The sequence below is a fragment of the Octodon degus genome, unplaced genomic scaffold (genome assembly GCF_000260255.1).
Source record: "Octodon degus isolate 3935 unplaced genomic scaffold, OctDeg1.0 scaffold00058, whole genome shotgun sequence".
In the NCBI taxonomy this organism is placed as follows: Eukaryota; Metazoa; Chordata; class Mammalia; order Rodentia; family Octodontidae; genus Octodon; species Octodon degus.
Window position 1 is genome coordinate 5555450 of NW_004524634.1, and position 27451 is coordinate 5582900.

Sequence of the window (27451 nt, forward strand, 5' to 3'; positions counted from 1 at the left end):
TGGTAAAAGGGACAGCCAGTGGCTCTTGCCACTTATGCATTTACTAAAATAGGTCATTAAAGATCTTCACCAGACAGGGTCAGCAAGATAGCTCAGTGGTCTAAAGCGCCTGCTTAGGTGAGTGCTCAGAGACTACAGTTCAATCCCGGGTACCACTCCCCTAGGATGGGCAGAGTGGGCCACCAAAAAAAAAAAAAAAAAAAGATCTTCATCAGACAATGCTTTCTTATCATGGCTCTACTGTTTTGTGTGCAGGACTAGAACAAAGTGGTATTTTTCTCCAAATAATATTTCAGAATACTGACTGGTCCCTGAATTATTCCCAAATAGGGTTCTCTCACCCAGAGTCAGACTGCCTGGGTGAAATCTGGGTCCAGCCACCTTGCAGCAGGGTGAAGTGGGGCATGTTACTGAACTGCTGCAAGGCTCAGTGATCTCCCATCAATAGCTTCATGAACACACAGAGTAGCACATGTAGCATGTGGGCCTTAATTGTCAGTTAACGTTATTGCTGTTTCAGTCTTTTGGCCACAAAAGTCTCCCTGACACTGACACAAGGGACTGTTTTCATTTTGCCTTCTACCAAACTGGGGGGTGCTTTAAAGGCTTGGAGGTCACCCAAGCTTCTGAGGACTTCTCATTGAGTTTCATGTTTCTCTTTTCTTTCTTCTTCTTTCATTTTAAAAATTTTTATTGGTACCTTTTAGATATGCCCAATGATCACATTCATCATAGGGAATTTGTACCTGCATGTGATATATTTTGCTTCTTCCCATTTCACCACCTTGAACCCTTCTTCAGGTTTCAGGTTTCATCATCACCCTACACCTAGAGACACAGATGAGTGAACCATGGAGTCTCAGGGCCCTGAGGTATGGAGGAGTTAGAACTGAGAGGCCTTCCCAGCCTCCCCAGGTAGTCACAGGTTCTTGGCTATAGCCCTTTAGAATCTGAAAGATTCTGATCTCATCAAGGGTATTTCAGGCTTGCTAGTGGGGGACCAGGGTCCATGTTCTCCTGCCCTATCTGAGCAAGGTGACACATGCTGGGGCATCCAACCACTTAGCTGTCACTGTTCTCTCCATGGAAAGGCTCACTTCCTCTTCTCTGCCAGCTCCAATTCCTGTGCTGTCTATTGATAAAGGCATTATAGGGTTATAGGAGAAAGGAAGCTATGTGTGTTGGTTTTCTCTCCTCAACAAAATCCCAAGCTCAGAGACAGGCAGCACCTGATCTGATGACGTTCTCTGTCGCCCACTCCTCCCCACACTTGACAGAAGCCAACAGCTGGGACTGCCCTCCTTCTCGGGAGCAGGGTTCTGCCCAAAGGGTCTCTGCCTCTGAAACCAAAGACTTCTCCCTACCATGGGCTTCTGATGCTGTCACATTCAGAGGCTTTACTACCTGGTCTGTGTTTGGAGTGTGAGAAATGTCATTCATGCTTCTGCTCTGGGCGTGATCTAGGAGAGAAGGAAAAGGTTTGTTAGAGGAGACCAGGCACTCACATGTCTTTTTTTTTCCCTGCCCCTTGTTTCTGAAAAACCCTTTTTTGTTCTCCAAGACTTGGTTATGTGTTTCTTCTCTCTGAGGCTTCCCCAACTAGGGTTTATGCCCTGGGCCAACCTGGGGTGGGGTGCATGCCACACACAGCGGTCACTGAGTGAAAGTCTTTCTAAAGCCCCTTCTTGCCTACTGAACAGTGGCCGTGGCAGCCCTAAGTAGAATAATAAGGTCAGAGGAAACTAAGAAGACTTGGGCATTAGGACAAAGAGAAACTCAGACAGCCACCTGCCCTAGTCTTCCCTCCAGTTTGCTCAAGGCATAGTCAAGTATCTGGAGGAAAAAAATCCTTCACCTTGCCTTTTCTTTTTTTCTTCATTTCCCAATCTTTCTCTTCTCTTTCCTCACAGCTCATCTGACTGTTCACCCCCATGTGCCACCAGAAAAGGTCTGTCTGTGACCTTTGACCTCTCAGGCGCCCCAGTCCATCCCTGTGGCTCTGCCCACATTTCCTCCGTCTGGTGACGGCAGGCTGTTACCAGGAATGGTAACACTGTCCAACTGCCCTGGAGGGAAAGGATCTGCAAAGCTTTTAATTCCATCTCTAGAAAACATTACTCATCAGAAAACAGGGCAAATGATCTGTTTCATGAAAACCCAGGTACAGACTATGATCCACATGAATAGAATATAGGATTGGTATTGATCATGTCAGGAACTGACTTATGATCTCAATTTTCAGAATTATTTGGACTTCATGGTTGTGACTCGGGTGCTGAGGACAGCCCGGGTACAAGGTGAACATGAGATTTCTCCTTGTGCACACCCCAAGCGCCCTAGCCAGATCCTGGGCTCTCCTCCTCCACCCATGGAAATGTGGTCATACACAGCTTTCACAGCCAGAACAAAGCTGTCACCCAGTGACAGAACACACTCACACAGATGTCCATAATTTGTGTTTTGCCGCATCCTCAGGTCCTCAGTGGAACGGCGCAGACTTGGGCCAGCTGCAGGGCTCCGGGCAGGGCTCCGGGCAGGGCTCCGGCCTGGGAGAGGAACAGAGACCACTGGGCAGCCTTGGCATGGCTGGTGCAAGGCAGCTTCTTGGGTTAGCCTGGTGTCCTTGTACAGTCATTTAACTAAATAAAGTTGGGTTGTAAGACAGGTTTCTTCCTCTCCCAGGAAAAAGTTTCTTTTTTGGGGAGGACAGAGGGGGAGAAAGTTTATAGTTTGAATAAGATTACAGAGAAAACATCTGCACTATTTAAATCGAGATGCATATAACTGTTTATTTGGCACTAGGAGTAAGAGACTACTTGGGTTTGTTTCTAACTCCACCACTTCCAGCTACTTAACCTCTCTGTGCCTTGGGCACCTCAACTGAGGATGATGGATTGACAGACGACAAGGACAACACATTTACCAGAGGTGATTGTAAGGATGGAGTGAGTTCCTATAAGAAGACACTCACAGTGTCTGGGCCTTGGAGAGCTCTGAGTGTGCTGTCACTCTGGTATGCCCAATATGTTCCCATATTCACATAATTCATATAAATAATTTCCTTAAGGGCCTTTGTTTAGTAATTGTGGCAAATCTATCCTGCCTCCTGCATTTAATTGACAGGTTCAGCAGGGCCAGGAGCTCAGGGCATCTTGACTCAGACCCTCAGGAGGGCTGGAAGTGGGCAACTGCTCCCCCAGGTGGCCCTTTGCTCTGCTCTTCAGAATGAGCTCTGCTGCTCTGCTGCCAGGGGTGTGAGCCTTGGCATCTTCAAGAAGGGCATCTATTGCCTCTGCAAGCTCTGTTTTCTGCAGCGCTCTTGGCTTTTCCTTGGGAGTCCCATAAAAAGCTCCCAGGGCCTTCCTAAGTGCACTATCCTGGACAGGTCCTCAAATAGTATGTGCACAAGGAGTCCTGGGAGCTTTCTGACCTGCCTCTAACTGGGCCATACTCCAGATCACTGAATCCAATTCTCCATGCATTAGGACTTGTTTCATCAAACCCCCAAAGAGCAGTAATGTGTGTTCTGGGCTGGGAAGCAACCCTTCCCAAGAATCTCTATTCCAGTGGTAGGGAAAACATTGGGGTGTTGCCAAGGACCTCCAAGGCCTTCTAGAGAAGAAGCCTGAGGAATTCTCCTAAGCCTTAGAATTTGTCTAGAATCATGAAGTCAGACATTCCCAGCCACCAGGGCAGGCTCACCTGGGCCTGGGCCTGGGCCTGAGACTTGCTCCATAGTCAATGGACACCCACAGATAGCCCAACTCACTCGTGGTAGAGGAGACCGACTTTCCAATGTCCACTAAGGAGCGGTGGATGGGCTTCTTAGTTTGATGGCGATGCTTCCTCAGAAGGACATAGCTGACCCTCTCCCGGAGTTCTGGCCGCAGAAGGCCATCTTCAATCTGCTTCTCAATGACATCATCTGGGTGGGAAATAAACATGCCTTGTCTGTGTGGGACAGAATAGAACCAAGGTACAGGGTCTTCAGTTTTACCAGTCATTAGTGGGATTGCAAGTGAGCTAAGGTGACAAGAGGACATGGAAATAGTCCCGGCTTTGCTACTAATGGTAGAAAACTAGACATACACATCACAGACCTTCAGTCTCTTCATGTACAGGGTGTGTGTATGTGTGTATGTGCATGTGTGTGTGTCACACATGTACAGGTATGTACAAAATTTTCTGCTCTTCTTATCAATGTTATGAAGAATTAATGAAGTAGTACATATGAATACCCAGGAAACACAAAAGAACTGTGTTACCTAGGTCTAATCCTAAACCTTTAGAAAGGTACATTGGGTAAAATACTCCTGGCAAGATCATGAACGAAATTCATAGACACTCTTAGGGACAACAAAGGCAAGCCACCTCCTCCATCTGACAATCCTTTAAGTGGGAGTTAATTTCCTAATGATCCATTTTATCCTAAAAAGAAACAGGTTGTCATGGCAGCCGGTATCCCTGACCTCATTAGGAGGCCTTTGTCCCATTCTGCTGCATTGCCGAACAGCATTTCAGAGGACGATTTTTTCCTCACCATGGAAGCTCCAAATGGTGCCAAACCTTGAAGCTTCTGGGATGTGACCTGGGAAGCATCAGCCCCTGGTCCTTGCAGAATCAGGCAGGTATCAAGGACAGGCCAGTCCCACAGACTGGCAGGTGGGCATGAGGTGAGGGAAGCTGCCCTGGTTTGTGGGCACCACAAGAAAGATACCAGAGGTGGCCCTGCCTCACCTATGATCTGTGGTAAGGAGCCACGGTCCAGATCCAGCAGCACCGTCCCTGTCTGCAGGCAGGTCCGGAGCTCGAAGAGGCTGTGCAGGGACAGTGTGGACACGTGGGGCTTGCTCCAGCGTTCGCCTCCTTCTTCTACCTTTTCTTCAAACTTTATCCACCTGGAAAGGGGTAAGGATGGAGCTCAGTGTGGTCAGTCCCTGAGGAGCAGGTCTTCCCTGGGTCTCCCAAGCAGAGTTTAGAGCTATGACCCCATCTCACCAAGGGTATGGGTCCTGCATGACAAGCAGTGTCTTCACTGCCCCTGTTCCTCCTGATGCTACTGTACTACGGGCAAGGTGGCATCTAGTGAATGACCACAAATGGGCAATAAGGTATCTTTTTGGAGTAATGGAAGTGTTTTAAAATTGGAATATGAGGGGCCGGGGAGATGGCTCAGTGGAATAAGTGCTTCCCTGGCAAGCACAAGGGCCTGAGTTCAATCCCTGGTTCTGCAAAATAAATAAATAAATAAATAAATAAATAAATAAATAAATAAATAAAATTGGAATATGAGGGGCTGGGGAGATAGCTCAGTGGCATAAGCACCTGCCTGGCAAGTGCAAGGTTCTGAGTTCAATCCCTAGTACCAAAAAAAAATTTATTTTAACTAAAAAAAAAAAAAGTATAAAATTGGAATATGAAGCCGGGTATGATGGTGCATGCCTGTAATACCTGCACTGGGGAGGCTGAGACAGGAGGCTCACTACAAGTCTGAGCTGTGTAGTGAAATCCTGTACCAAATAAATAAATAATTTTTTAAAAACAAATAAAATAAAATTGGAATATGGTGATGGTTGTGCAATTTCAACATTCATTAAAAATGATTATACTCTTAAAATGAGACAATTTGAGATTATTCTATAACATTAGCTTTTTTAAAAAGTCTCAGCCAGAACCTGGTGGCCCAGGCTGGTCACAGTGAGCGTTAAATGTGGTTTACCAGGAGCAAGGACCCTGTTCTCCAACAAAATTATCTCCTCTGGGTTCTGCTGGAGGGTTGAGGTTTCTGTCCTCATCACTCTGGATTTTAGCTGTCAGGTTCAAGACCAAAAGTGATTAGAAGACACACAGAACTTGAGACAGGGATGTGCGTGACTTTGTCTTTGCAAGAAGCCTGGTAACTCCAGGGGAGGTAGGGGTGATCAGGCAAAAAGGCCTTGGACAGGAAGCAGAGCAGCACTCCTCCCTGCACATGCCAGGCAGCTTGGCGCATCCTGGAGAGCGGCCAGGGAAGCAAGAGCTGGGCTGTAGGCCCCTAGTTCACCTTTGTAAGATGTTAACCTCCAGTTAGTGAGTAGCTTCTGTCTGGCCCAACTGAAACCTCAAGGGAGTACTTTAGGGTTGTGATTATCTAATTCTGAAGTTCCTCTGAAAAGGTATGTATCTAGAGAGAGGGTTAGTGAAAGTTTAAAAAAGAAGAGAAACAGAGATACGATAGTGTTAGCAGATGCAAAAACTTGCTGCTGAAGAACTGGCCAGAGAGCTCAGCAGACTAAAGGGCCTGCTTAGGCAGAGTGCAGCGATGGGTTTTGATCCCCAGCATGCTGTGCCACCCCCGCCCCTGGTGTGCACTGAGATGGCATTTGAGACTGGGCATGGTGGCACGTGCCTGTAATCTCAGCATTTAGGAGGCTGAAAACAGGAGGATCACTAGGAGTCTGACCAGGGTGTTCAGAGTCTCACTATGTAGATTGGACTCATAGTGACCCTCCTGTTTACAGCCTCCCAAGTGCTGGGATTACAGGTGCGTACCACCATGCCCAGTCTGACCTGGGATTACAGGTGCGTACCACCATGCCCAGGTGGTACGCACTAGGAGTCTGACCCTGTAGACCCTGTACTAAATACATTAAAAAAAAAAATCTTGCTGCTGAAATGTTTAATGAAACAATGTAGGAGGGGCCAGGGAGATAGCTTAGTGGAATAAGTGCTTGTCTGGCAAGCACAAGGTCCTGAGTTTGATCCCTGGTACCACCAAAAAATAAAAATTAAAAAAAAATAAAATAGTATAATTCCAGATCAGAGATACAGTCCTGAAGTCCACAGGGCACCCACGGGAAGTCGTGTTTTGCTGAAGGTATTGTTTAAAACATGATGAACTTAAAAATTTAAGAAGGTTTAAATCCCTACTTTTCACCAAATATAATACTAATTTCTTTATAGGTAAATGCATACAGCTCGAGACCAGACACCTAAGTGAAATGAATCAGATCCACATGTGTAAACACTGTATTGTTTCACTAGTGTAAGAAACTGAGTGAGTGAAGAAGATCTAAAATGTATAATACCTATTGTGAACTGGGAAGAAGCCATTCAAAAGAAAAGAGAAACTGCTGCAGGAAAGGGAAAATGAAGGAAAAGGAAAAAATGTATTTATACAAGATAGTTAAGACAATTATACAGCTAGCTTCTCTTAGTTTAATGAAAAGAAAGGCTTGTGTTAATAGTATTTTTTTTTTTTCAGAACCGGGAATTGAACTCAGGCCCTTGAGCTTACCAGGGAAGCACTTATTCCACTGAGCCATCTCCCCGGCTCCAGTGTTAATAGTATTTTATACCTATATCTTCTACACTAAGTAACTAATATGAAGACAACAATATGCAATGTATTAATTATTATTACTCTCCTATTAAGCTGTTGTGAAACTGTTTTATTTTTATTTCTATTTTTCTTCTTTTTCTCTTTTATTTTTTATTTTTAATTTTTTCTGTATTTTAGGGAAGGGCCTACAGGGTGTTCAGAGTCTCACTATGTAGATTGGACTCATAGTGACCCTCCTGTTTACAGCCTCCCAAGTGCTGGGATTACAGGTGCGTACCACCATGCCCAGTCTCAACTGCTGTCTCAGCACACCCCAGGGGTGGGGCCGGCACAGCAGACCTGGTGATCGAACCCCTGGCCCCTGCACCTGCTTGCAGGCACTTTAATCTGCTGAGCTATTTGGCTGGCCCTTCTTTTTCTCTTTTAAATAAATAATACTAAATTCTTTGTGAATTAAAGCCTAAACATAAAAACAAACCTATAAAAAAATGTAAACGTACTAGAAGAGAATGCAGGAGAATATTCTTGGAGAATATTGTGGAGAGGGACATCCTAAACAAGATATAAAACCATAAAGGAAAAACTTGAAAGGTTTGATTACATAAAAATAAAAAAAAAAATTCATCCAAGAAAGACATTAACTGGGGCCAGTGAGATAGATGGGTGGACTAAGTGCCTGCTTTGGCAAGAACAGGGACCAGGGTTCTATCCTTGGTCCTGCATGCCTTGCTGGCCCCGCCCCTGGATGCAGTGAGGTGGCGACTGAGTCTGGCCCTGATGGCACACGCCTGTAATCCCAGCACTGGGGAGGCTGAAAACAGGAGGATCACTCCAAATCTGAGCTGCGTAGTGAAACTCTGTACCAAATACATAAAATGAAAAAAATTTTAAAAAGACATTAAGTTCAAAGATAAGTAATGTCCTAGGAAAAATATTTGCAACAAACAGAGCATCAAAAGACAAATATTCATAATAAAGCTCCTAAAAATTAATAAGAAAAACTCAAATTATCCAATAGAAGGTGAATGATTCTGAGAAGAAATGAATGACACGATACTCAACTTCACTGATAATCAAGGGCTTTAAATTACTACAAGTGAAATAAGTCTTCACTTCTCATATTGGTAAAAATTTAAAAGTTGACGTGCTGTTTGTTGGTGGAAACCCAAGGCCCTGGCAACTCAAATACTATGGGGCAATGGCATAGTTGTCTCAATGCAGGCATCTTCTGGCTTAGTGTGCGCACCTTTTATGGGGATCCATGTTATAGGGATCCATCACGTATCTACACCAAAAACCACAGACAGGACACTCCTTACAGCTCTGGCTTCATGGGGAAGAACCAAATGATAGCAGTTTTCCAGTGAAAACATAGCTCCATCAGTTGCACACATCTCTGCTGCAGACTGTCTGCTCTCCAGAGGTAAATACAAAGTTTGAGGGCGAACTCTACACACTGAAGGGAGAAAGACACCATCCCATTTTACAAAACAGAACAACAACAAGCATGTCATGTATACATGCACGCACACACACACACACACACACACACCCCATACACACACAAGAAAATAACCTATGTTAACCATTCAACATGCATTCTTCCAAAACTTTCCCTGGACACTTTGAGGTGTGTGTGTAGGGGGGTGGGGGTGAATATGTGTGTGTGTATGTGTGTGTGTGTGTGTGTGTGTGTATGTTACTGCAATTGAACCCAGGGTCTTGCACTAAGCTTTCATCCCAGCCCTTTTGTGTATTTTTATTTTGAGACAGGGTCTCACTACATTGCACTCTGTCGGTTCAAATTTTCCAATCTTCCCTGGTGGTCTAGTGGTTAAGGATTCAGCCCTCTCAAATTTTCCATCCTCCTGCCTCAGTCTCCTAGAGTGCTGTGATTACAGGTTTCTTCCACAAAGCTAACAGTTGCTACTTTTGAAAAAGGAGTGGAACTGTTGAGGAGGCTGGGATTTCAGAGACTTTTACACCACTGGGCTAACTAGTGTAGCAAGAGTCTAGTCTAAGGAGCAAGACTGTCCAGTTTTGAACCCAGGCTCCATCATTTCCTGGAATGGACTTCAGTATATTCTATAATTTCTTATTACTGTATTCAGGAAGGATAGTCTTAGCAACTAGTACAGTACCTGGCACATAAGACACACTGTTAGTTTGAGCTATTAAGTAAACAATAAAGAACATAACTTTGTGATTTTAGAAACCATAAAGGAAAATGGTTTTATTTATGTATTTATTTTTGTGGAACTGGGGATTGAACTCAGGCCCTTGCGCTGCCAGGGAAGCGCTTATTCCACTGAGCCATCTCCCCGGCCCCATAAAGGAAGAAGAAAGTAAAATCAACCACTCAAGCCACTCCCAACCAGAAAGCATCATGGCTGATATTTCTACAATGGCCATTCTAGAAGTCCACATGTACTTGTGTGTGTGTTTGCATTAACTTTACATTAGTGGCAACACAGGGACTCAGGACATAGAGGACATTCTTTTATGTTTGTAAATGTTCACAGCATTTTCAAGTAATTTTTGCATTTCCATCATATGAATGTATTATAATTGAGATGAATGGTCTTCAGTTGGTGGACATGTAGATTATTTCTAATTATTCTTTACTATAAACAAGGCTGGCTTGGCCATCCCTGGCTTCTGCTCAACAATTTCCTTAGGATAAATTGTCAGAAGTAGATTTTCTATACACTTTTATACTGTTCATGTACATTCCCAAGCTGCCCTCTCAAAAGCTTGTGCTGATGTTCACCCCTGCTGGTGCATACAAGAAGCCCCTCATATCTCCTTAAAGTCTCTCAAGCTCCACTATTTTGCTATTTTCACCTTTGTTAATTTGGAAATTGAGAACATTAAACAATGTTTGCTTTCTTTCAATTACTAGTAAGGTCAAACATCTCTTCTTGAGACTGCTCTTCACATAACTGTGACTACTTTGCATTACCAGTGTTTAACTCTTGATTAACTTCATCATGTTGGCAAAAACGTGAGACCAGTTAATCAGGCAACTGGCAGGTACAGGGGGCATTAGATGGGTAGATTTGATTAAAGGAGGCCTGGAAAGAGACCTAAAATTTGGGGGCTGGAGCCAGAGGCCAGATCCTTCCCTTGGAGTCTTAGCAATTTGCAACTGATTTTTTCATGGAAGAAATCTGTGTGGCATAAGATCATTTAAATTACAGTAGCACCTAGTCTGTATGATAAGAGTAAAGGCCTTTGAAAAGTTGTATTAACATATGAGTGTGCAGGGAAGCTATCAGAAGATGAATTTAAATGTTTTGGTTGAGAGGATGATCAATATTTCTTCTTGAGGTTATTGTACCTATTCAGATTGCTCCTGTCTTTTTTTTTTTTTTTTTCACAAAATTACACAAGACTGCAGCCTAATAATGCACCAGTACCTAAGCATGTAATAAAATTTGCCTGTAATTTATCTGGTTAAAAAATACATAACATAGGGCTGGCCAGATAGCTCAGTGGACTAAAGCTCCTGCTTAGGCAGAGAGCAGTGGCAGGGGTTCAATCCCCAGCATGCTGTGCTGGCCCTGACCCCCAGCTGTGCTGAGACAGTGATTGAAACTGGGAGTGGTGGTGTATGCCTATAATCCCAGTGCTTAGGAGGCTGGTCACAGAGAATCTCTATGAGGCTGATCTACACAGTGAGACCCTGTGGGCTCTGGAGACCTTGTACCAAATACATTTTTAAAAAATACATAAGATAAAGTGCATTATCACTCTGTTACTGAAGACTCTTCTGCTACTCCATGACCTTATCCCATGCAGCCAAAGGTGTGATATGACCCAGCGTATGAAGCCAGCAGGGTTAGGTGCTCTGTCCTCTGTCTCACAAGTACCCTGTGCCAGACATTGGATGTCATTACGATTTAGTTCTAGAATGTTCCACTTACATGCTGAGAGGCAAGGCCTCTGGATGGTGATTGGGTCATGGGGGCACTGCACCCAGCAATGGGTTAATTCACCAATGACTCCATAGCTAAATGTGCTGTTAGCAGGTGGGATCTGATCACAAGAAGCTGGTCACTGGAGGAGGGGTGACTGGAAGGACTGGACTCCTCTGTTCATTGTCTCTGCTTCTAGGCCACCACAACAGGAGCAGCTTTCCTCCACTGTGCTCCTGTGCCGTGGAATTCTGCCTTGGAGCCCGCTGACTATGGACTGAACTGTGAGAAAAATAAGCCTCTCCTTCTTTATTGTGGCTTTTAGATATTCTCTCGTAGCAATGAGGAAGTGATGGAAACAGATGTTCTTGGAAGTCTCCCATCAGCATTGTTTGTGTAAACACAACTTGACCTAGAAGGAGGTAGGTTAAGTGCAAACCTCCTCTTTGAAGCCTCCTCTCTGAACTCTAGATAGCAAAGACAAACTATCTTCCCTCCTTCCCAGACTTAAACTATTTGTACTATTTATTTATTTATTTATTTATTTATTTATTTATTTGCAGAACCTGTCATTTGAACTCAGGCCCTTGCACTTGCCAGGGAAGCGCTTATTCTACTGAGCCATCTCCCCAGCCCCTATTTGTACTATTTAGTGTTAGGTACACATCAAGCATTCCCTCCATACACACAGACAAGAGTATCCACCCACCTAAGATGGTCTGCAGAAAAACACGGTCACCTGTGTCCATATTCAAGGCAATGTCAGAACTAGACCCTACTACCAGAAAAGCACATTTTTTAAAGTTACAGGATATGGCCAAGTTTGGTCACACCCACAAGCCCACAGTCCCACCCTTCCATACCCACATACCCTGCATTGGGACAAGACATATCCACAATCCCAATATTCAAGAGGCAGACCAGCCTGAATTGTATAGCAAGACTCTGTCTAGAGAAAGAAAAAACTACAAAAATTCTAGGATACAACTACACTAAGGCCACATCTTTAGTCTCCTTTGCAACTGTATTAGAAATCTAGATAATAAACCTATGAATAGAAACTTAGTTTTGTGTCTTGTTTTGCTTTTGTCTTTGAGACAGGGTCTGTTCATGTAGTCCTGGCTGGTTTTGAACTCACTATGTAGCTGAGACTGGCCTTGAACTCATGGGAACCCTCCTGCCTCAGCCTCACAAGTCTTGGGATTACAGGCCACCATGCCCAGATAGTTTTGGGTCTTTAAAGGCAGCAACTAGAAATTTATCTCACCCCCACCTTGAGTGGAACAAGGAAACATGGAGGACCAAAATTGAAAGCAGTGCTTTTCAGCTTTGGCTACCTGTTGGCATTACTTGGAGATATTTTTACAAATACTGACACCTGGATATTTACCCCACTGGGAAGGCAGCTTGGCCAAGGAAGCTCCCATATTACTCAACAGTGTGCTGAGGGTTTAAGAGTCCCTATTGTGTAGCTACATCGGATGGTGGGACTGAGGGTTGTTTGACTTGTCCCTGTGAAGGCAAACATAGGTCTGGGCACACGTATCACATTCTCTTCATCCAAGAGTATACATAGCCTCTTCCCTATGGATTGGCTCTGACAATACCAGGTGTAGGGCTAGCGGGATCTCTAGAGGCTCCTTTCTGGCATGGTCACTCTGTGCTTTAGTTTCCTTGGTTTTATGGCTGGAATCTATTGACACCAATGTGACTCAAACATTAATATGCATGGAAATTTTGTTTAATGTGCAGGTCTAGGATAGGGTCTGAGAGTCTACACTGCTACAAGATCCTGGGTTGCTGATGCTACCGGTGTGAAGTTCACTTCTGAATGTGGTCTGGGGTACTCTCTTTCCTGTATCCTGTTGCCTAGCAACAGTGCCATCCCTCAGCAAGGCTTCTCCTAGGTGTTCTGCTTATCTCTCCTGTAACAAACACCCTTCTCAAACTGAAGCACACAATAGGATTAACTGGAGGGACTTCAAAAGGACAGATTGTTGGGCCTTACCCTGGAGTTTCTCACTCAGTGAGTCCGAGGCCAGGGAGAGTTGTCAAGAACCTGAACATTTCTAACAAGTCACCAGGTAGCACAGGTGCTGCTAACATAGGGACATTCTGAAAACAACTGTCCCAGCATGATGATTCTTAAACTGGCTTACACACCAGAATATCCTGAAATGCTTTTGAAGTCTCAGTGTCTAGGCCATACCCTACATCAATTCACATGGGCATATTGGGGATGAAGCCCAGGAAACGCTGTGCCTCAGACTCTTCTAGGTAAAGTTCCTGACCTCTCAGACCGGGAGCCTAAAATTACAATTAATTGTAGACAGTTCTTTTTCATTGTTTTGGCATATAACAAAATACCAAATGACACCAAGCCTCTGAGGGCAGGAGCTATTGTTTCCTCCTCCCTGGTGTCCTCTTGGGATCCTCTGCCCAGATTAAATTCTTGCTCCCCGCTGCTGGAGAGTAGTGAGACCTCATGGATCAGTTTGGATGCATGTAGCTACGGGAAAATGACTAGGGAAAGAGGAACTTGAAATCCATTTGATTTAGTATACTTTGAAATACACAGAACCGTCTAAGTAACGATCCTTCTGGCCCAGCAACCTGGCAAAGGCACAAAGATTAGCAAGGCACGTGCTGCCCTCTGGTGGATGCATACACAACCACTTGTGAAATAGTCCCGCAGTCAGACGAGCCTGGATCCAATGATGCATTATAGGAACTACTGGGGCAGAAGAGTGTGTTAACACTCTCAAGGATTAAATGAACGAACTCTAGGATGAAAAGCCAGACAGGAAAAATTATCCAGCTTTTTCAAAAACTACAAGGGAAAAATAAAGGGAAATTGTAGGCTAGAAGTGATTTAAGAGATGTGGTTCCCAAATGCAGTGGCTGAAACACTTTTATTTTTAAAGGGCTGGCCAAATAGCTCAGTGGACTAAAGTGCCTGCAAGCAAGCTTAGGGGCCTGGGGTTCAATCCCCAGGCCTGCCATGCTGACCCCACCCCCGGGGCGCGCTGAGATGGCAATTGAGACTGGGTGTGGTGGCACACACCAGTAATACCAGCGCTTGGGAGGCTATAAACAGGAGAATCACTATGTGTCTGACCTAGTAGTGAGACCCTGAGCACCCTGTAGACCCTTCTCTAAAATATAAAAAAATATTTTTTAAAAAGCAGAAAATATATAAAAAGAAAGAAAATATATTAAATATGGGCACAACCTGACTAATTTGATGAAATTAAGGAATTGTAGTTATTTTTTAAAATGTAACAGTGTCACTGTATTCATGGTAAGCATGAAAGAAGTCTTATTCTTCAGAGATATGTACTGAAAATCTTACAGACAGAGGATACAGTATCTGAGATTTGAGTCAACAGAATCCAGGTGGGAGACAGAGGAATGAGCCAGAATACAAATTAGTTGGTAACTGCTGAAGCAAGGTGAAGGACATTCTACTCTGAACTTGTTTTACCAACATTTGAATTTTCCATAATAAAATGCTTAAATATTTTCTAAACTGAATAAAATAATGGGCTCTTTAAAATATCTCTGGCTGGGCCAGGGAGATGGCTCAGTAGAATAAGCACTTGCCTGGCAAGTGCAAGGGCCTGAGTTCAACTCCTGGTTCTGCAAAAAAAAAAAAAAAAAAAAAAAAAGAGTCTCTGGCCAAAGCCAGGCTTAACAACTTGCTGAAGCTAAAATGGTTAAAGTAATCCCAAACAACTCATTGCAAAGTGACATTTATACCACAGTTGGCTTCAAAAAGTGGGGAATTAGAGTTGGAGAAGCAAGTCAAGTGGAAAGAAAATCTCCACATTGGAAAAAGATTTTTAGGGATTTTTTTTCCCAGGCTTGGGTGGTGATGTAGCCTCTGGCCTCTGTGTGAGCCAGGGGTGGGCATAGGTGCCCCTTTCTTAGCTAGGATAAAGCTAAACAGAACCTGGGGAAGTCACATGTCACAGAAAGCATCTCTGTCACATAGATGAGGTCCTGAACTGAGGCCTTTTCTGTGCCTATTGACTCAGTCAGATGCCATTAGAGTTCACTACTAATACAGTAATAACAAAAGAATAACAGCAGCAGGAGAATGCACCACTGAGCTAGTACAGGTGTGGACAGCGCTTCTCACATGCAAGCCGTGGGATGGGAGAAGAAGGGCTCCCTTCAAGGAGGGTCTAAAAAGGTCTGAAAACCAAGAGGCCTGGGCTCTAGCTCCTGCCTCCAATGAATAAAATGATAATCTTCCCTGTTCTTCCCTGACCAGAATCATTACACTATTCTTTCTATCAGCAGGCCTCAGGATGTTGAGGCTGCCTTAGGATCATCTCAAATCTTTTTACAAATTCTAAATCTAGGCTGACTCTCAGACTAACTACATCAGAATCTCATGACCTGAGAATCAGATATTAGCTTTTTTTTTTTTTTTTTTTCAGAGCTGAGGGTTGAATTCAGGCCCTTGCACTTGCCAGGGAAGTGCTTATTCTACTGAACCATTTCCCCGGGGTCCCAATATTAGCATTTTTAAAAGAAATATAGAAATCTCTGTGGAGAAAAATAAATTAGACAATAGGAGCTTAATTTCGTAGAGATAAGTATGGAACTATTCACAGAAGCTGGGAATATCTTTTAAATATTCCAATAAAAGCAAACAAAGCAAAATTCATAAAAACAAAAAAGTGGTAGGGATAGAAAACTATAAATTGCTGATAAAGCTAAGTAATAGGAATATGAATAATCATACTAGTCTCTCTACTTTTTGTCTTCAAAATGTTTCATAGAAGGGCCAGCCAGATGGCTCAGTGGACTAAAGCACCTGCTTAGGCAGATGCAGGGACGGGGGGTTCAATCCCTGGTGTACCATGCTGGCACTGAGATGGCAACTGAGACTGGGCCTGGAGGCACATGCCTGTAATCCCAGTGCTTGGGAGGCTGAGAGAGGAGGATCACTATGAATCCAATCTGTGTAGTAAGGCCCTGTAGACCCTTTACTAAATACATTTTAAAAAGTACATATAGATACACAGATAGAGTCATAAAAACATGGGCAGATAAATTAACTGAAGATCTTGGCACGCAAGTGGGCTCATGGTGGGGCTCTTCCTTTTGTGACAGCTGCAGCTGAGGGAAGCATCAAAGGATGTCATTGGTTGGGGGTGGGGATCCCTCCTGCTGACCTCCCATCAGGGGCTTTGGAGTTCCCAGCCAGTTGTACCCCATCAGGGAGGAGCTCTGAGTGCTGTAGTCCTGCCATCTTGCCTCACGTAACTAGCCTTTCTATCACCCTCCTTACTAACTGACCCAATCGTGCCATCCCCCAAGGGTACCGTGAGATACCCTTGCCCAGCTGCTTTGCTGTCCCCACAGTTGGACTAAGGCTTCCCTGCACTGACTGCAGGACCTCTGAAGGTCTCTCATGTAGCCCCAACCCTGGCTCTACTAACTCAGGGATCACTAAGTCCCTGGGAAACAGGACCCTCTGCTCTGGCTCTGATTCCCTAACACATTTCCTTACCACCCCCTTTGTGTTTCCTAAATTGGTCCCTACTGGCTCCAGCTGGGAAGCTGGGCACTTCCCAACTATCTTCTCCCTCACATGCTGCCTTCTAAAGTATGTTTGAAATTCACTCCTTCTCTCTGTCCCCATGGCCAATATCAGGATTTCCTTGTGTCTCCTGGACTAGCCTCATAAATGGCCAGATTTTTTCCCCCCTTTGTCCATACTAAAGCCAGATGGCTTATTTTACACACATATACAATTCTGACCCTTCTCTACCTAAAGTTTATCAGTGGTCCTTAGAATCAAGTTCAGACTCTGAGGCATGGCCTGCATAAGACCTGCATGATGGTGCCTATCCCTTGCTCCATACCCCAGCCATGGGGACCTTCTGCTTGTTGCTCTATGTCTATCCTGGGCCAGGGTACTCTTCCTCCCTCCCCTCTCCTGCCTAACTCTGACACACCCTCCAGGGTAAGCATCTCTTCATCCTAGAATCCTTCCCTAATCCCTCCTTCCTCTCTGGTTGGACTGCATTATCAACTGCCTATTTATTTGCCTTTATGTCCTATTACACTGAGAGTCCCACTGAGCAAGGATGGCATTTTCCATGGTCCATTTAAAAATCTCTAGCTCCTGGCTCAAGCTTATAGACTGTGATCACTAAATATTAACTGAATGAATGAATGAGAGTTGTTGATGTCCACACTGACAGCCTGCAGCCGCACACTCTCCTTTACACCTGGCAGCTCCAAAAGGTTGATTCCAGATTGGGGGGGGGGGAGGAGAGACCAGAGTGATGGGAATGCATTCTGGAGCACATAAAGAGGGGGACACCCATAAAGAAGGTATTATACGAGCTCTAAAATGGGAGTGGGTTCAAGGTTAAGAGAGAAAGGTCAAGCTTTCTCCTCCCTCCTTCCAGGGGTGATGAAGTGTCCTTGCCTTCATGTGGAGAAATATTCAGGGCTTTTGAAAATGTGCTGATCTGGCTGGATCCAGCCAACATGACCTACTTATACATCTCTTCCTGCCCTTTCCTTGTCATCGTTGAAATGTTCTCAGCAGATGTGTCTTATAACAACCTCTGGCAAGTTCTTGCTCATGGTGTGCTCTGAGCACAGCCTGGGAGCTTGGATTTAGAATTTGCTTTCAGGACTCTTAGAAGGCATTAAGCTCTATTTCTGAGTGACCCCAAAGGGGTTACATGGGTACAGTTGGATGCATTCCAATCTGGGTCATTCTCTTCCCACCCCTCCCCTGACAGCCAGAAGTGAGCTTGAGAGGCAACTCAATTCTGGGCAAATTGTTCCCCATGAAAGTGTGGCTCCCACCCCATCAGAGCCAACATTTCCTTCAGGCTAGGTCATCATCAGCAAATAACCAGCTGCATTCCTTCATGGGAATGCAGAGTTAACAAAAATCTATCTTATTAACAGCCTGACCTACCAACATTGATTACATTAGAAATGATCACACACACACACACACACACACACACACACACACACACACAGAGTCCTCATTATTTTCATGGTACAAGGCTCAGCAGAGCTCAAAAAGCTATTTAAATCCATGTAGAACTGACTCCTTCAAGTGCCTGAACATCCCCCAAACTAATAACCCCTGACAAAGCACTACCAGGGAAAATTCCTTGCAGATTTGAGATTTTCACTCTCTTAATCTCCTAACTCAATAAAGCAAACACTCCCTGCAACAAATTAAATACTTTTATTAAAGAATCCCCTCCCCCATTCTCTTTGATGTTGCTGTGGTGGGCCTCCCAACCTGACTGTCTCTGTGAGGGCTGTCCTCTCCTCCCCAGCATTTCTGTTCTGTCTCTCCAAGAAGGCTGGGAATCTACTAGGATTTGCTGATTTTTAGATTCTGCAAACTTCTGAGACCTCTGGCCTTCCTGAGATCGGTCCCACAGCCTGTTCACTGAGGAAAATGTTTTCCATTCTTTTGATGAGGTGGCAGGCTCCTAAATAACTCTACTTGTGCAGTTTACCTAGAAGACCCAACTGAGCGGTCCAGGCCAGAGAGGACTTCTCAGTCAATGGCTGAAGCTTTCTGACTTCACAGAGGGTTTACTGGTCATACCTTGAAAAGTTAGAAAGAAACTAGATGGGGTTAGCTGGAGAAAAGATTATAGGAGGGTGGGGAAGAAGCAGAGAAGCCGGAGTTGTAGGGGGAAGGCCCTCAGTTCCACTGATCCCTGCCCCCCACTGGGGCCCTTAGCCACTCCCCCTTTGGGGATCAGCGGCTTAGAAATCCTGCCTTGCAGGGAAACTCACTGCCTTGCTGACATTAACTGCCAGAAGCCTCTATAGTTTAAGAGAAGCCTCTTTCCAAAAACTTTTGATGTATAGTTTATCAGTTTCATAGTTGGGTCTGTTGTGCAGCAGGCTCCATGAATTCACACAGACTGAACAGAAACTGTGTTATGTACAGGGTGACTTCCCATCTGCAGGCTGGGAGGCCTCCTCGGCAAGAGCGCCCTGGCTATGTGTGAGGTGTCTACATTGTAGGTCTAGTCCTGATGGTTACTGCCAAGAGTTCTGGGTACAGAGCCTTTCCAGGGTGGGGAGAAGGAGCCTTCTCTTTCCTGGGCCCCTAGAGAATTTCCCTGACTTTCCTCCTCTCTACTGACCCACCTTAGGCAGAAAAGACTGTGCATAAGCAGAACAGTGACCTCAGACCCCAGCTTCTTGGAGGTGTCAGGCCACGGAAGCTCACGCTGTGCCTTGGGCATCTGAAATGTACTGCCCACTGCTGTCAGCCCTAGAGAGATGTCCTGGGCTCGACACTTGTCCCCATTTATTTCCAACTCTGAGAGCAGAACTGCCTCCAGATCCGTTTGCTCCTCCAAAAGTAAAAATAGTCCGAGAGCTGGAGTGGGGCAGCAGAGTGACTGGGAAAATGAGGAATGCATGACAAAGTGCATAAGCCCTCAGACCGGGAACCAGGTCCAGCTGCATGTTTCCTCCAACCCTCGGCCTTCTCCACCTTGGAATCCTGTCTGTAGAATGGGATAGTAGTTCTTGCCCCCCGAGTACCTTCCCTGCTTCCCCTGCTTTCCTCCATGGCTCCATCTTTGTGGCTCATTCTGCCTGTCCAGTCTCAGACTCAGCCAAGTTATTTTCCTTCAGTGGCCCTTAGAACTTTCCAGTGGATTTTCCCTCCCACTTAGACTTGGTTTGCCTGCGTGCATTCTTCTTCCTCCAAAAAGCCCTCCCCACTTTCCCTGGACTGCTTGGAACCTCTCATCTACAGCATTTAGTACAAATCAGTTGACATTAAGAATATATATGCTTATGTTATTCTTTTCAGGTTCTCATAGGTGACATTTCTACCATTCCATTTGAATTTTTGTTTGTTTAAAAATAAAAAGAAAGTCAAAAATTTATTTTGCTCCTTGGTGACCCACCAGCTCTGGACACCAAGGAAGGCAGGTGGGAAGGTCTTTATGACCAGCAAGCTCCCTGGTAGAACTCAAGATGCGAGGAGCCACTTCTCACCACAAGGACTGGCCCTGGGAACACTATGGTGAAAGCCCCCCCCCCCCCGCCTTTACCTCCCTGCTGGGGCTCCATCTCACCTGGCTGACTCCTTCCATTCCATCTGGTCTCCATCATGCTGCAGAGTGTCCATCTCTGTGAAGAGGGTGGGATTGGGAGCCTCATCTTCCTCCCCCAGGATGTCCTGGAGCTGCTCAGCAGCTGGGGACCCTGCAAAAGAAAGGCAGGAGGTCTACCAAGTGCCTTGCACAAGGCAGGAGACCACGAGGCCAACTGCAATGGAGCAGGTGCCAAGGGAAAGGAACAGTATTTCCCAATTCAGTAAAACCAAGCACAGCTTCTGGGAAAAGATAACTTTGGGTCGAATGTGGACAACATATCTTTGAGATAAAGAGATGAAAAGATTTAGACTGCTTTTAGACTACAGGTCTTATAACTGACATGAAGAAGGATGGAAAATGTCCAAAGTAGGAAAGCAGCAAGAACAAGAAAGAGAATAGAAAAGTAAAATGAAAGCACTGCTCCAACTTTAGCATAACAAACCCAGAAGGGTCTTTTCTCGCAACAGAACTTAAACAAATCAACCACCAAGGTGGTTATGAAAAGGAAGTCAGCCTTGAAGGAGAGGCTTGCCCTAGTGTGGAATCTGGGCGCACCTTCCCCTTTGGGCTCCTGGACACCCAGCCTACTTTCCAATGGCCTACTGGAAGCCACCTCCTGGATGTCCCTTAGGCACCTCAAAGTCCAGTGTCACAGCACTGCACATGGATCCTTCCCCAAATATACTTTTCCGTCTCTCTGGCCTTCCCTCAATCTTTCCTTCTCTCCCTTCCAGGATTTAGTGAATGCCTACTGTATGTCAGGCATTGTTCTAGGTGTTGAAAATAAAGCTGTAAAGAAGATCCTTGTGTCCTTGCTTGTCTAAGCTTATGTTCCAGAGGCAACGATAGATAATAAATAAGTAAACAATCTATAAAGCTCCATCTCAGGTAATGAGAAGTGTTCTGAAAAGATAAAACAACCAGCAGAGCTACAGGAGAGAGCAGGTTACCAAGGCCTCTTTGAGAAAGGCATTTGAACTGGGACTTGAAAGATTTGAAGGAGCCACTTTGGCCCATCTGGAAAGAGTGCCCCAACTGTTGCAGACATCCAAAGAAGGCAATGTGCTTACTGGTCATTGTGACTGGAACACAGCAAGCCAAGGGGAGAGAGGGACAACCTGATGTTGAAGGGGTGACCGCAGCTTGGCTAAAGACATCCCTGCCCACCCCTCAGGCCGGACTCCAGGAGTTAGCAACACCACACCTCGCTTCTTTCGCTTCTAATGCTATATCAAGAGTTTTCAAGAACACAGTTACTCCCTACCAACCCCACTGTCTGCCCTGGTCCAATTTTTCATCAGAGTCTCCTGGGCTTCATTAAATCTTCCCCCTTCCTCCCAGTCTCATACTTCCTCAGTTTACCAGTCCTTCCTCCCCCTCCTTTATTTCACAATGAGCCCCCAATGGACAATAATTTTTAAAATACTCTCATCACATGAATCAATTTCTCTTCCTTCTTGACTTCCCAATAAAGGCAATGCCCAAACAAGCATTCCCTGGCCCTGTCTTCTTCTCTGCAAGGGTGCCTGAGGGCTCTTGGGCAAGCCAGGTGCCCAATGGACTTCTAATCCACCTAGGTATGAATATGGCTCTCACTTGCCTCCTGCACATGAGTACGTTCCATCTGAGTGGGGTTGTTGGAATGAAAAAAAATCAGGTAAGAAGAATAAAGTACCTGACCCAAGACTCAAGTGTAACAGGTCCTTGACTCTCTTCACCACCAACTCCAGAACCCAGGCTTGTGAGCCTCACTGTAGAAACCACTCAGCTGTGCAGACAGAGGGCTTCTGCCCTCAGTGGTCTCAAGGGCACAGCCTTGCACTCAGCCCATGCTTGCCCAGACTCAACCCCTCTGTGCCACTTCTAATACTCTTTCTGTCTAATTTCTTTATCCATCTGCTACCCCACTTTATCAAGAAAACAGAGGCCCTGCCGGCACAAAAAGATCAGTCTGCTCTCTTTTAGTCCTGTAGTCTTACCCATGTTGCCGTGTCCTTCCTCTGCCTGGAGCCCAGGTTCTACCCCTCCCTCTCTGCCTCACACTACCTCCTGCTTCTGTCACTGCCACTGTCACCTACTTCCCCTTGCCTCTGATTACCTCTATCCATCCCCAGGCTGCAGGTAGCAGCAGAGCTTGCTTTGAAAGCATTTTAAACTGTGGTGGACTCCTGAGCATCATGGTGCTCTTTGGGCTCTACCGTAAAATATGACACAGATCAAGTAATTTTATGAGCAGAAAATACCATTAATTTATCTGAATGAGGCCAGGAGAGATGGCTCAGTGGAATAAGCACTTCCCTGGCAAGTACAAGGGCCTGAGTTCAATCCCTGGTTCTGCAAAAAAAAAAAAAGTCCACAGTATTTATCTGATTGATGAACATCACCAATTCTTAAAGGGATCACAGTTCAATGACTACTTTTTTTTTCCATGCTGAGGACCAAACTGAGAGCCTTGAGTGTTCAAGGCAAGTGCTCTACCACTGAGCCATACCCCCAGCCCTCAAGCACTATTATGTTAAAAATGGAGATTTGATCCTGCTACTGTCCAGGTGAAAGTCTATAAGGGTGTCCACTGTCTACTCGAAGCGTGTCTTGTACACTGGCCCTAACCTTCCTTCCTAGCATCTCCCGTTGTCCCTCACCCAGCTGCCTTGTGCCAGCTACCCCTGACCCCAGCTTTCCCCAAGCCCAGCCAGGTGGTACCACACATAAGTCCCCAAGGAGTAAGACTTGCCACCCCTTGCACCTCTGTGCCTACCTTTCCACAAGTCTGGACTGGATTTCCTCTTTCAAGGCCAGAGAGAAGGCAAATAAATGGAGCTATTATGGAGCAACTAGAGTAGAACAGAACAAGCCAGAAGCAGCCCTGTCTGGTGTATTACCTGCTCCCTGGAATAGGTGAGCACTGGAGTCCCCAGCTGTAGGTGCTGCCTCCGGCCCCAGCCTGTTTCTGTTGCTGCCACCTTCGCCACTGCCTCCACACTGTCCTATTGCTCGCACAACAAACTCACTTTTGTTTCCAGTCAAGCAGCAAGGGAGGGTGTGGAGGAGGGAGTGAAGAGGAAAGAGAGGGAGAGGGAGGGAAGGGGAGAGGAGAGGAGAGAGAGAGGGAGAGAGGGGAGAGGGGAGAGAGGAGGGAGATAGGGAGACAGGAGACAGAGAAGAGGGAGGGAGACAGAGAAGAGGGAGACAGAGAGAGGAGGGAGAGAGAGAGGAGGGAGATTAAGAGGAGAGAGGGCTCTTTGTAGAGAAGATACAGATGGCAAATGTGGAAAAGACTGAGGAAAACTGTACTGAGAACAAATCAAAGTTATTATGTATTAGAGTGAGAATGAGAGAGAAAGAGAGAGATAAGACAGAAGAGATATCTCAGGAGAAAAAAGGGCTCAGTAGCTACGGGGGAGCTCAAGCAGGAAGCTTGTTCTCCACAGTAACATGGGTAGTGGCAGCCAAGGGCCTGTGAGAGGCCTGACCCTCCTCCCCAGAAGCCTTCCCCCCAGGCCTGGAGGCTCTAGGGGAGCCCAGGCTCCAGCTCCACTCCTCAGGCTCCTTTACAAAGGCTAGGTAGGATTGACCTTGAGACTCCCCAAGGCCTCCTTAAGAGCCTTGGCTGGAGGTGAGTGGCCTGGTGGGGCTCTGTTTTCAGCTGCAGTGGGTCTTCAGGTGGTGATATTAGAGGGAAGTGTTTGCTGTGGGGTCTCACATTTCACAGCAAACAATGTTTGGTTACTAGTGTTTCAAAATAGCTGGTCTCTCTCCTCTCCAAACTTAAAACCCAAACTCCTAGCCTGTTTGTCTAACTCTAAGACAAAGTGCGGGAATTTACCCCTCAGTGAGTGTTTTCTGAGGGCCCACGGCACAGAGGGAACTGGTCGCTGTAAGGTGTGTGGTGAACCCCACTGGGAAATTATTTTGCTCCTTTGAGAAACTTCTAATCTCCTGGGTTGGGTTCAGCAAGTGCTTACTGAGTACTTAGAGTGTGCCAAGGTTGATTAGAGGTCACTGAGCAGGCAGCTGCTCCAAGGAGCTGTAAACCCTGAATTCACTAAGTCTTAGAGCTGAGGAGAGGGAGGTTAGTGAAGGTCGAGTCCAAACCCTGCATTTCACAAATAAGAAAAATTCATATCTAGTTTGGTCATGGACTATCCCCAGGCCCCAGCTCAGATGAGTAGAGCTCGGGGACAGCCAGCTTCTCCTGCCCTCCTCCACTCTATCCTGCCCTGTTTGCTGTCTCTAACAGCCACCTTTCTTACCTGGGGCTTGAAGACACCCCCTTTAAAGCTGAGAAAACAGGAACAAAACTATGTGTAGGATGCTGAGCTCTAAACAAAACTACCATCACATAGACCCCTGCAGTGGAGTGGCTCAGTTACTGTCATGTGGTCTGTAAGAGGCTGGGCCCCTTGCGAATCCTAGGCACTGTGGCTGCCACTGCATAGTGGCTGAGGGTGGCCCTAGCTCTCCTAGTCCTGTTGACCAGCTAGTGCAGTTCACACCAAGTCAGGGGTTTGGGTGACTTCAACACCCAAAAAAGACACCAAGGGTGCCAGAGGGACTCTTCCTATGAAAACTTTTTTAAGAATCCAGACCTAGGTTCAACTCCAAATGCCGAGTAGATTCTTGGCGAGGCATCAAGCTCTTTGAGACTCAATTTTCCCCTCTAGTAAGTGGGAATAATCATATCTACCTCCCTGGACTGTGGTGGGAATTAGATGAGATGATATGCATAAAGTATCTGGCTCAGTGGTTAGCATTCATCAGTCACCCAATAAGTGATATTGCCATTATTATTGTTGACAGTAGCGAAGGCTACTTGGTTTTCATTGGGCATGTTAATATCAGCAACTAAATTTACACATAACAAATATAATCAAAATGACTATACTTCCAAAATGGATATACAGATTTAATGCAATCCCAATCAAAATACCAATATGGCATTTTTCATAAATCTAAAGAAAAAATTCTAAAATTCATATGAAACAAGAAGAGACAAAAATAGCAAAAGCAATCCTGGATAACAAAAGAAAGGGAGGTGACATCATAGTCCCAGACTTGACATTATACTATAAATCTATGGTGATTGAAACAATATGGTGAGGAAAAAAAATATTCAACAAGGAAGAAGGTGGTGGCAGGCCGTGTTTTCTTCCTGAGCCTGGATTCACTGTGTGGGAGGGGTATTTCAAACCTGCAGACACAAGGTGACTCCTGGCCACCCGAGGCCTCCATAGAGAGATGCACCAGTGAAAGGGAGCAGAGGACATGGAGGACTGCACTGGCTGGTGGCTGTGTTCAGTGTTATTGATTGTACCACAGTAGCCAAAGTGACATAATTGTTTAAACCAGTTATTCTTCCTAGGATACCAAGACCGAGATTTCTGAAAGGCCATAAAAAATATTATAGGCCAGAGCCAAAGAACCACAGGCTGGGCTAGTGGTCAAGAAGGCAGAAACTTCTCATTTCCAATGAACTGAAGAGGTAGGATCTTGCAACAGATTCAAATCCCAAAATCCAACTACACCTGGAAGATACCTCTGAGAAGTAGTCATTTCCTAAGGGTACTGAATACTAGAATAAAGCCACTCACCATAGGCAATTTACAAACATCAACCCAAGAAAGAAAAGAAAGAAAACAAAAAACAAAAGAAAGGAGAAGACACTTAAACAAGATGGAACCCCAGACATCCAGCTCACCAAAGGCAAATCTAGGGGGCAATGAGGTGGGACAATCCACAAGCCACCCACCTGGCCTATCTGAAGTGGTAATGGTAGAAGTAGCAAGACAAATGAACGAGGCTCTAGAAAAAAAAATCAAATGAGAAATACTTCTCAGTTTACTACAGAGAAGGCAACCACAATGAAAGACATGGTTAATGACTCTAGAAGAGATACAGATAGATTAAAAAAAAAAACATAGAGGAACTTAGGAAAATGATGGAAACCATGAATGTGCAACATAGGAAAAAAATGGAATCCATAAAACAGATTCAAACAGATATCCAGGAGATTAAAAATTCCATTGAAAGTATATGCAGATGGATGAGCCAATATGAAGACAGAATCAGCTGCAGAAGACAGGATTGTGCTTAGCAATCACGAAAAGTAAGATTTTGTAAAAATAGAAAGGAACCATGAGAAATCAATGCAGCAGCTGTTAGATGATCTAAGAACAAATTACATAAGATTGATCAGTGTCAATGAAAAAACAGGAAATAGCACAAATAACCTTAAAAACAAACAAACAAACCTATTCACAGATGTCATGGTAGAAAATTTACCAGATAGGGAAATGAAGCATATGAAACTCTAATTAGTATGATTAAAAATCTGCAGCAAGGCAGATAATAGTCAAGATTCCAAAGTTCAACATAAGAACAGAAAATTAAAAGCTGTTAGCAAAAGGCCAGGCATGGTAGTCCATGCTTGCAATTGCAGGACTCAGAAGGCTGAGGAAGGAGGATTGCTTCAAGTTCAAGGCCAGCCTGGGCTACAAAGTGAGTTCAAGGGCAGACTGAACTGCATAGTTAAACCCTGCGAAAAGAAAAGACATAGTGAAAAAGACAAAAATAAAATAAATAAAAGCTGTTAGAGAAAAGAAACAAATCACCTAAAAAGGAAAGCCCATGAGAATCATAGCTGAAATGGGATAAAAAGAAAGGGCCATTTTGTATCTGTATATGCAGAATAGTTAGGATAGATATACAGCTACTTTTGCTTAATTCAGTCAGAAGAAAGATTTGTACTAATAGTATTTGGACAGGATATCCTGTCTGCATCTTATACTGTGGATGACCACTAAGAAGATAACAATGTACAATGTATTAATATTGAAACTGTCTTATTAATCAGTTTTGAAACTGTCTTATTGCTACTTGTTTCTCAATAAAATAAAATTTAAAAATTAAAAAAAGAGATTCATAGCTGACTTCTCAATACAAATGCTTACATCGAGAGTATTTCAAGCCCTAAAAGAAAACAACCTCCAATTCAGACTGATGTAACCTGCAAAACCATCTTTCAAAATTGATGAACTAAAATACTTTCACAATAAAGAAAATCTGAGGAAATTCATGACCACCTA

General features: G+C 44.8%; 1 protein-coding gene across 3 annotated transcripts in view; it reads right to left on the reverse strand.

Annotated features, from left to right (window-relative positions):
* Positions 1-27451, reverse strand: part of Slc4a5 (solute carrier family 4 member 5) — a 96069-nt gene that overhangs the window by 39059 nt on the left and 29559 nt on the right. The window contains exons 1-6 of one of the 3 annotated variants that reach the window (XM_023718368.1): positions 23249-23467; positions 20346-20475; positions 4738-4898; positions 3770-3925; positions 2439-2546; positions 1405-1460 (exon numbers count right to left, since the gene is read on the reverse strand). In XM_023718368.1, the coding sequence (XP_023574136.1) occupies positions 1405-1460; positions 2439-2546; positions 3770-3925; positions 4738-4898; positions 20346-20398 (534 nt within the window). In that variant the 5' untranslated portion in view covers positions 20399-20475; positions 23249-23467. Of the gene's footprint in view, positions 1-1404; positions 1461-2438; positions 2547-3769; positions 3926-4737; positions 4899-20345; positions 20476-23248; positions 23468-27451 lie in introns of those variants that run through there. The other 2 variants (XM_023718369.1, XM_023718367.1) reach the window with 2 other exon arrangements.